The sequence below is a fragment of the Talpa occidentalis genome, unplaced genomic scaffold, assembly GCF_014898055.3.
Source record: "Talpa occidentalis isolate TD23 unplaced genomic scaffold, MPIMG_talOcc4v2.1 talOcc4.702, whole genome shotgun sequence".
In the NCBI taxonomy this organism is placed as follows: Eukaryota; Metazoa; Chordata; class Mammalia; order Eulipotyphla; family Talpidae; genus Talpa; species Talpa occidentalis.
The window spans coordinates 5,956-15,826 of record NW_023605087.1 but is presented as its reverse complement, the minus strand read 5'-3'; the positions used below and the strand labels follow the sequence as shown (position 1 = coordinate 15,826).

General features: G+C 39.5%; 1 protein-coding gene across 1 annotated transcript; it reads left to right on the top strand.

Moving 5' to 3' along the window:
- Positions 1-4,498: 4,498 nt before the first annotated feature.
- Positions 4,499-4,661, top strand: LOC119233278 (bestrophin-3-like; the record flags this gene model as incomplete). The annotated part of the gene is made up of 1 exon (XM_037495527.1): positions 4,499-4,661. A coding segment is annotated over exon 1 (163 nt), but the record flags the coding sequence as incomplete, so codon positions are not given.
- Between the last annotated feature and the right edge of the window lie 5,210 nt (positions 4,662-9,871).

Here is a 9,871-nt window from a genome sequence, read left to right as displayed (position 1 = left end):
ACGGTGGCCCAACACTTTATCTACCCTTTGAAGCACAGAGTGCTTCTATTCCCTTGGAGACCACCAGACCTGCATCCTCCTAGAGCCACCCAAAGCAAGCCATCCAGTAAATTCTCACAGGTGCCTGCTTCTTTCCAACAATATTTCTTGATTTCTAAGAAGAAAGCCATACTTTCCCTTAGGAAGTTTAAAGATAAAATAAATATTTCTTTAAACATGCTAGCAAATGAAAGACCAAGCAATTAGTTTGGTCACTGCACTCAAAAATATCAATTAATATTGCAAATACACATCCTAAATCTTTCTGTGCATCAAGAAAAGGAATGATAAACAACAGTATAACTTATCTCATATATCTCATTTATTCATTCAAAGATTTTTGAGCAATGGTTATATAACATAAAATAATATTTAGATATTAAAACAGCCTTAAAATTTCTAATATATCTCTTTCCAAGAAATTCTTTCTTCCTCTTTCCTACCTACTAAAAAATTTAGCACTGAGTTAGTGTTTTTCTACAAATTCCAAATTGGACAAACAGAAAGACAAAAGGGAGAGATAGCTGGCTGGCTGCTCTCAGGTTTCCTTTGAGATACAGATTTGTGCTCTATTTTAAACATTGCCTTTTTCTTGTTTTTTTTTTCTTCTTGCCCTTCTAGAAAAATCTATCCAAGATGACTGTCACTTACTCCAGTAAAGTAGCAAATGCGACTTTTTTTGGATTTCATAGGTTACTCCTCAAGTGGAGAGGCAGCATCTACAAACTACTGTACAGGGAGTTTATTGTTTTTGCTGTTCTCTATACAGCGATAAGTTTGGTGTACAGGTACTTTTCTTTGCATGTCTCCTTAGATGGCCTCAAATATGTAAGAATACAGTCTCAAAAATCAGATCTCTGGTTGCCGCTGACTTTTGCATTATGTAACCTTCTCCTTTGCATGATCCTCTCTGTTGCCTTCTTCTCCTCGGGACAGGGTATTTAATCCACACCTAACCATTTCTAGGATGTTAAATAGACTCTAACCATCATGTTCAGGTGGCTCACATCCCACCCCCACGTTAATTGATCATGATGACGTATTGTGCTTCAAGAATGTTTTTATAAACATAAAATGGAAGATTTATACTTAATCCTCACTACATGATAATTTGAATGGCAAAGTCCACAGACAAGTAATTATTTGTGCCTCTCTCAACTATGACATTCATAGTTTGAATTTGTGAGTTGACAGCCTATAGCAACTACCAATGAAATTAACATGCTTGTGAATGGTGACTATCAGGCAGCTGGCCTTCCTTTTGCCTGGAATGATCAGATCTTACCTAGGATGATGTCCATCAATGCTACCAATAACCTTAACTAAAGAAAAGGCCCCCCAAATAATTTATTTTCTTCATATTTTCTAAATTTGGGGAATGTTAGGTCACAGAAGATGTTTATTCTTTATGTCATCACAACCTATGCCTGTCCCATTGACAGAAAATTTGAGCAATATCATGTCCAAGAAACACTTTTATAACTAAAAATTATAATCTCAATAAAATTTTATCAGTATTATAAAAGGAAAGCTTCACGAGTTTTTTAAATTAATTTTAATTTAATTTTTAAATTTTAATTATTCATTTCTCTGGAGAAATGAAAGCTTAAAATATAAAAGGTAAAGGTTTTGAGGCTGTATTTCCACCTTTTCTATGTGCATTAGTTTGTTATTTCTCTTCCGCATACAGATGAACAAATTTGTCTATCACTGCTCTCATCTGCATTCTTCCTTGCAGCAACAGGACCCCATTTGAAGAAGAGGGATATTAATTTGGCTGGCTGATAACTATCAAACGTAAAATAGGAAGAGCAATTTTGCTACACATGGAAGCTACTATTCCAAACAAATGTATATATTGGTATACATTTTGGCAAAATATCTTAACAGGGGAAGTTTCATTAAAAACCTTTAATAACTCTTAACTATGTCTTATAAGATATTATTGACAATTATTGATGTGTCACCTAATTCTTCAGAATATGAAATGGTGGGAGACACATGACTGTTCAGGATAATTGTCTCATTAGTTTATTTTTACTAATGTGTATCTACTGCTGCTACTGCTACTTAGAATAGCATAGCTCTCAGAACAGTTGCAATGCAGCCAGAAATGCTCTATGGAGCTGTACCTTCGGCTCCAATATCTTATCTATATTCCACAAAATTGTATGCATATGTTTTTCCTAAAGACCAAAGAGTGCTTATCATTTAAGTTCAACTGAAAAAAAATGTACTGAAAGAGTTCCTTATAGTTGACTATAAGCTGAATTTGTGAAGAAAGTCAAATCTGGTTGTAAAAATACATAAACATAGCTTCATTCTCTGGCCTACTAATGACCCTGTTTTATTAAATCCCATTATATGCAAATATTTATGATTAGCAAAAATTATAAGACAGAACCAGGATTCATTTACTTGATTATATCTCTTCCTACATTGGGATGGATTTGACAAAATAATTCTTACAGTACTTTTGACTTAGTTAAATTTCTTTGTCTGTTAACTAAATATTTTCCTTGGCAAATTATTAATACTAAAACCACTTAACTATTAAGTACGATACCATGTCAAGTGGTTTTGTATAGATTCTATTCTTTAATCCTTTAACAAATGAAAGGTTTAACCCTATAACAAATGAAAAAACTGAGGCTCAGAGAGATTTTAAATATGCTCAAAATCCAAATCTGACAGATCTGGATTCAAGTCTGGCTTCCTTTGAAGCCCATGCTTTCCATGTTAAATCCTCTCTCACCATCCCTATTTGAGTATCAAAAACATTTAGATAACTTGGTCCTCAGCATGACCCTGATAGGCCTGTGCCACTAGCTGATGCCTCTCTTGTCAGTCTTTTTCTGACTTCAGAAATTCTGACACCTCCTGCAAAGTTGAGGCAGGAACTCCAAGCCCACCCCTGACCCCAACACCCTCCATCTCAGCACCAGCTGTACCAGCAGTTCCGCATCTGCCATCTGATTGGTGGTTCACTGTTACCTTATCATCCCTCTGCTTCCTTCATCAAACTGCTACTGACCTAAAAGGGCATCTGACATATGTTACAATGGCAGCTCCCTGGGATTCCTGCCTCCCTTGACCAGCTGCACTCATTCATTTATGTAAATTCATTTGAGATGCTTCTCTTTCTAAATTTTGATCATTATTTACTTGCCTTTGAGACTTTTTCTATGATTTGAATCTCCTTGCAAAAATGTAATTATCCATAATAGTTCTATTAAATGAATATATGTTTAACAATAGCAGAAAATGGGTTTGGGTCAGATCTATATTATAAATTTTGATATTTGATATAAATATAAACCCACCAATTTTAATAATAAAAATTGCTAGGTCTTCGTGATTTACATTTTAAATAATTGAGCTTTAAAGTGAGCAATTACATCCCTTGTGCTGAGTAATATTCAGGGAAAGCAAAATCAAGAAGTCAAAATTCAGGATTATTATTTAATAATTACTTTAATCCATTTAATCAAGACACATTTTTAAAGTAGACCTGATGAATAATTGAAAAATGGACTCTTTCAGATGATATCTTACTCCAAATGCAAAGCATTGATCATTGTAAAGTTTAAAAATATAAAGTATTTAAAAATAAAATGGTTAACAAAATCCCACTATCATGTGGTCGATAATATTTAGTATTAAAAATGTTCGTAATTGGAACATCAGCGATTTAAAAGCTTTTCAGATACATCCGCTTAAGTAGAAAAGTTATTGCTCCTTAAAAAATTTAAGATTATTTGTGCTTAATTGTTTGCACTTAATGTCACTTGCAAAGCAGGTGCAGAAGTATAATATCATAAAGGGCTGTGCATTTTATTTTTGCTCCAGATTGTTACTTACAGGAGCCCAAAAACGTTACTTTGAAAAATTATCAATTTACTGTGACAGATATGCTGAACAAATTCCAGTAACCTTTGTGCTTGGTAAGTATAGGTACCACGCAGAATGCAGCCACACAGCTGTCTCCTTTAGGATGACACCAATGACTCTGCATGGGAGTGTGTCCAAGCTGAGAGGCATGCCTGAAAACCACCGCTTGCAATAGAACCAGAATCATCCTTAAGGTTTGCCTTCAGGGTTGCTTTGGCTAAATTAACCCCCAACAAGTTTGAGGTAATACTCTGTTGGACAATTAAGCTTTCTCTTCACTAACTTTCCATTTTTTTGCCATCAACATTTGAATTCTAACGGGTGCTACAGCATTGCCAGGCACAAATTACCTTTTTTCTGGAGGGCAAAATCATAAGGTATGGCTAATAACATTTTTATACCCCAACCCCCACAAAGGCTAAAATTCTGCTAAAGCATCAGTGCCAGCAACGTGTCTGCTATAGGAAATTGCTTTATAATTTCCTGTTGTCCTACAGGGTTTTATGTGACTCTGGTAGTGAACCGATGGTGGAACCAGTTTGTGAATCTGCCCTGGCCGGACAGGCTGATGTTCCTCATCTCCAGCAGTGTTCACGGAAGCGACGAGCACGGGCGTCTGCTCAGAAGGACGCTGATGCGCTATGTAAACCTCACTTCCCTGCTCATCTTCCGCTCGGTGAGCACAGCTGTGTACAAAAGGTTTCCCACCATCGACCATGTGGTTGAAGCAGGTATGGTGAATGGTTTCTCCTCCCCTGTGTTCACCTCACCCTAGAGAGCGACCTCAAAATTCCTTTGACAATTCCTTTTAGTCATTCATTCATTCATTCATTCATTCAGGAAACATTTATTGATCACTGCTATTTGCCCGAAACACTCTTAAGTGACAAGTAAGACATAGCTCCTGCCCTCAAGAAATTTACTTGAGGGGAGAGGAGGGAAAGACACAGTCAACCTCAAATTAAATCCAGACAATCACAATTTCTTTAGATAAATAGAATAACAATATATTTATCAGAACCATTTGAAATATTACCTTACATTTTCTAGACATTTACAGTTAAATAGTGTTAACTTGGACCTCAAAAAAATATGAGAAAGGTAGGAAACAGATTCAGGACCTGACTTGGATCTTGTGGCTAATTTGTGGGAGATTGAAAATGCAATTGAGACTTTTCCCAAAACAAGTAGCTTCTGGAAGGATCCCGAGTATTGGCATCCCCTGAGAGATGGTGGTAAAAGGCTGCTTCCGTTTGGGTCTCTTGTGTCTCTATTCCTCAAAGTAGATGCAGTTATTATTCTACCAGGGTTCCTGGGCACAGTATTCTGATTTTACAGAATTCTGAGAACCAATAATGCTGGAAGGATAGTTCTCTTTGGTATATTATCATTTAGCAAAAAATGGTGACTACCCTGAGGAGGGAGTCCTATGCCCTCAAAATACTAACAAGGATGGGGGGGGAGCAAATATTGTTTAAAAATGAATAATGTTGTAAAAAATAAATAAAAATACTAACAAGGATATAAAACAATGGTAATTCTCTAAAAATGATTATAATGAAAACATTTGGTAAAGAAACTATTAAACCAGCCTTCAGTGGGGTGAGTATTAAACAAAATAGTTATTGGCATGTGCTGAATAATTATCAGTTGTGCTGGGTTATTATTAACAGATTTAATAGTTTGTGGGACTGTATTAATGAATGTATAAATGATACAAGACCCGTGAGCACAGCTTCAAATTAGGTTGTTGTACTTTATCTCCTTTTCTCAAGTGTCCTTGAAAATAGCTTTTTTGTTTAAGAATAGATTTTTTGCTTGTTGGGGGGGTTTTCTTGGCTTTTGCTTGACTTGATTTTGCCTTCTTAGGTGGGCAATATTGATAGTGACTAAGAACACGGAGAGAGAGTTTGAATCCTGACTCCCCCACTTAGCTACTTGTGTGTTACTTAACCATTCTATACTTCAGTTTCCTCACCTATAAAATGAGTTTATTATATTTTTATAATAATACCTATTTCATATAAGGATTAAATAAGTTAATAAGGATTAAATAAGTTATTATTTGCTAAGTGTTTAGAGCAATACCTGGTATATGGTGTTATGTGAGTCCTTGCTATTAATAATGAAATCAAGTACAACAGCATATCCATAGGTCTTTGCTCACTTTAGAAGACTCATTTGATTGATATCCTAGGGCTTTTTGACTACTATGACCAGCAGGTTGCAAAAGTAAAGGTGGAGATAAAGAAAGAGGAGAGTGGAATATGTTGTTAGGATATGGAGCAAGACATGAAAGGTAATGCAAGGAGCTGAAAGGATGGATTGAGGTGTAGGGTATGAGTGCCGTGGCAAACTCACAGCTATACTGTGATGTAAAACCATTAGGAACTTAAAAAAAAATTAACTGCCATGCCTCTTCCAAATTTAAAAGTTGCTTTTTGCTTCAAAATGACCAAGTGGAAAATGCTATTTGATAATTTTCGTACCCTCCTGTCTAAAGAATCAAAGCAATAAGATTTCCCACCCCTGAAGAAAGACCTAAAAGCAAATGAGAGGTGTCTGACCCACCCCAAATTGATGAGCAAGAGCTAGAGTTTGAAGGTGATATTTCTGTAGTCCTGATGCATCCTGGAAGCAAAGAGAGTGCATTCAGATAAAAAATGGATGCCAGGCCCAATTCTCAAAGCAAATCTCCTGCTCTTAACATCACCTTTATATTAAAAGTATGTTGGGAAAAGGACAGGTTGGCAATGAAAAAAAAAAGCCAGCCTTTGGGTTCTCTGCTCACACATGAACTCAAAGAGGCCTGAGTTATGCTCAGGTCTGAAGGGAAGAAGATAACATGAAGTGAAAAGAATACAACTCCTTTAGATGTATTTTTCATAAAACCAAGGCTTATTGTTTGTCAAACTTGTGCGAAGTCAGTCATGTCCTTGCATTCAGCTTTTTTCTCTTTGCAGGACATTTAGAGTACTAGAAAACCAGTATTCCCCCAATTTCCATTCCCCCCACTATTGCAAGAGTACCTGGAAATAATGCACTCCTGGATGTGCATTCAAACGAATGTGTCTCAAGGTGTAATCTGCACACCATAGGCCCGCTGTATCTTGAATAACTTAAGTCATTTATTTTAAATGCATATTCCTGGATCCTACTCAGACCTACTGAATCAAAACTTTTGGTATAAGACCTCGGAAACCTATATATGCTCCTCTGTTGCTTTTTTCAGTCTGAAATTTGAGAAATACTGAGTCTTTTGGGGGAATGCTTATTTTTTCTCTCCACTGGAGTAAAAAAAAAAAAAAAGACTTTGTCAACCAAGTAATTAATTACTGTTTAAAAAAAAAAAAGAAGAAGAAGAAGAAGTACAGGAGAGAATTCAAGTTTTCAACCTCATTAGAGGTTCTACAGTTCTAGAGGGGATTTGGGGTCACAGTTTGGCCAGAAGCTATTGTCTGCAGAATTTGAATTAGATCTGCTGGGACATAATGAGTCTCATTGTGATGAAATTTTTACTTTAAGGGTGGATTGGCTGAAGGAGGAAGAGACCTGAAAGAGCAGGAGACTAAAGCCTTCGTGAGTGCCCCTGGGGCCATCACTGATTACAATGAAAAGCTCTCTTTAATTCTTTTTTTTCTTTTAAAGATTTATCTTTTTGGGCCTCCCCTGGTGGCGCAGTGGTTGAGCGCGAGGCTGCCCCCTTACGTAGCCTCTGCAGTGCCGGCCCCGGCCACCGAGGAGGGTCCCACAAAAAAAAAAGATTTATCTATTTAAGCCTACAAGAGCTGGGGTGTAGGCCAGAGATGGCAGGAGGTTGGGGGAGGGTAAGAGGATTCACCAGAGATAAGAGTAGGAAGCAGAACAGGCAGATCTACTGAAATCCACTGCTGAGGGGAGCAGCGGGCAAGACAGGAGACATGTGGGTGACCTCCCTGGCTGGGGAGCCAAGAACTGGTGCTGCAGTGGCTGCTGATAGCTTCATAGTGCTGAGACTTAACCCCTTGCGCCACCAGGGAGGCCCTCTTTCGTTCTTAATAAATGTGTTTTCTCCAAAGGTAGAAAAGGGGGTGGCGGAACTTTTGCACACCGAGATATAGTTTGTTTGCTAGGCGCTACCCTCGGAATTTGGGGGAGATGCTACAGAGGCCAGTGCCTTCCTGTCTGCCCCAGGCCAGCACAGGGGTGGGTGCCCTCCCTGTGCACTCCCTGGATGTCCTGCTCCTTTCTGCAGCACAGGGGGACTCAGTGTGCCCATGGGCTGAGTGCCCAAGCCCTCCAACTGGGCAGATGTCCCCGCCACTCCCTGACTGTCCTTAGCCTCTGCCAATGTTTCTTTGAAAAACAGGGAGTTCATGGGTGGAGGAAAATATTTGGCACATCCCCTTGTTATAGGACAGGGAGAGGGGCAGCCCAAGCCCCGCAAACCTGCCTATTCTAAATGGGTTCTGCCATCCGCCGCATCAACACAAAACATATGAGACTTTAATGGGAAGGAACTTTAATTAGGAAACAATACAGGAAAGGCAAAGAATCTAGTTTCTAAATGTAGCACCCAAAGTTACCCATCCCCTCGTGGGTAAAAGTCCATCCATATGGGATCGGCCCAGAACAAGGCCCCAAAGCCTGCTAAAAGTCTAAAGCATCTTCCAGTGGGGACCCACAGAAAACGGTCACAAACAACCGGACAAGTCCGGAAGGAAAAGAGCAAAATCAACATCAAGATAAAAGCTGCCATTGTCACCTCCCCACGGGTCTCACCCACATCTGTGTCACCCAGTCCACGACCAAAAGACAAGCGCAGTTTCTTCACGTGTCTCTAGGCTCCATGCGCCTCCTCCAGGTCTCCTGGCTCCATCCTGCTTCCTTCCTCAGTCTCTTCTGCAGCTTCTCCTCTTCCTGCTCAGCTCCACCCTCCCTTGGGTGGGGCAGGGAACCTCCCCCTTTCCTCGGGACCACCCTGTTACACCCTGAGCCTAGACCCGGGCATCTGCTGGCCTGAATGGAAAGAGGGCTGGTGAGTAAAATGCAGGGGTAAAGACGAGGGAGACACTGCTGAGAAGAAACCCTCCTGTCAGGTGACCCCCTTTCATTACATCACCTGTCAGGAAAAGTAGGTGTTCTCCAAATTCAGTCTGCTTTACAGATTGTTTGAAATCAATATTGTTGAAAATTCAGTTGCTAAGAGATTCTGATACAGAGGGTCTGGGGTAGTGGGATGAGTACATAGTACATTTTCCAAGCTCCTGGAGACCTTGGGGTGGGGGGTCTCTGGATCACAGTCTGAGAAACTGTAGGTTGTAAGGCCAGCCATGTTTGCCTCCACCTCCACCTTCTTCTTTTTTTTAAAGATTTATTTATTTTTTATACAAGAACTGGGGTATAGGCCAGGGGTGCAGAAGGGTAAGAGGATTCACCAGAGACAGAGTGGGAAACAGAACAACTGGCAGATGGATGGAAAATGCTGCTGAGGGGAGCAGCGGGCGAGCTAGGAGAGGTCTGACACACTATGTGGGTATCTCCCTGGCTGGCTGGGATTGAACCCATGGTGCAGAGGCTATGGACAGCTTCACAGTGCTGCGCTCAACCCTCTGAGCCACTGGGGAAGCCCATGCCTCCACCTTCTCCTTTCTTCAGGGAGTGCCTTCACCACAGAGATTAAGGCCTGCCCGGGAGGAAATGAGTGAGAGGGCAGAGAGAACCACAGCCACTTGACTGGAGCTGGACAAACTAGGTCTCTCACCTGCTAGACCCTGAACTTTCCTCGCTTCCAAGTTGGAACATCAAGTTACATTATTCTGGAAAATTAAAAAGAGTAAAAATGCATGCCACTGTGGAAATATATATGCTTTGATGTTATAGGTCGAATTTCTCAAATCAAACTTTGAAAAGTTTTCATTTCTGCTCACATGGAAATAAAGATATAGCAATTGAATTCAAA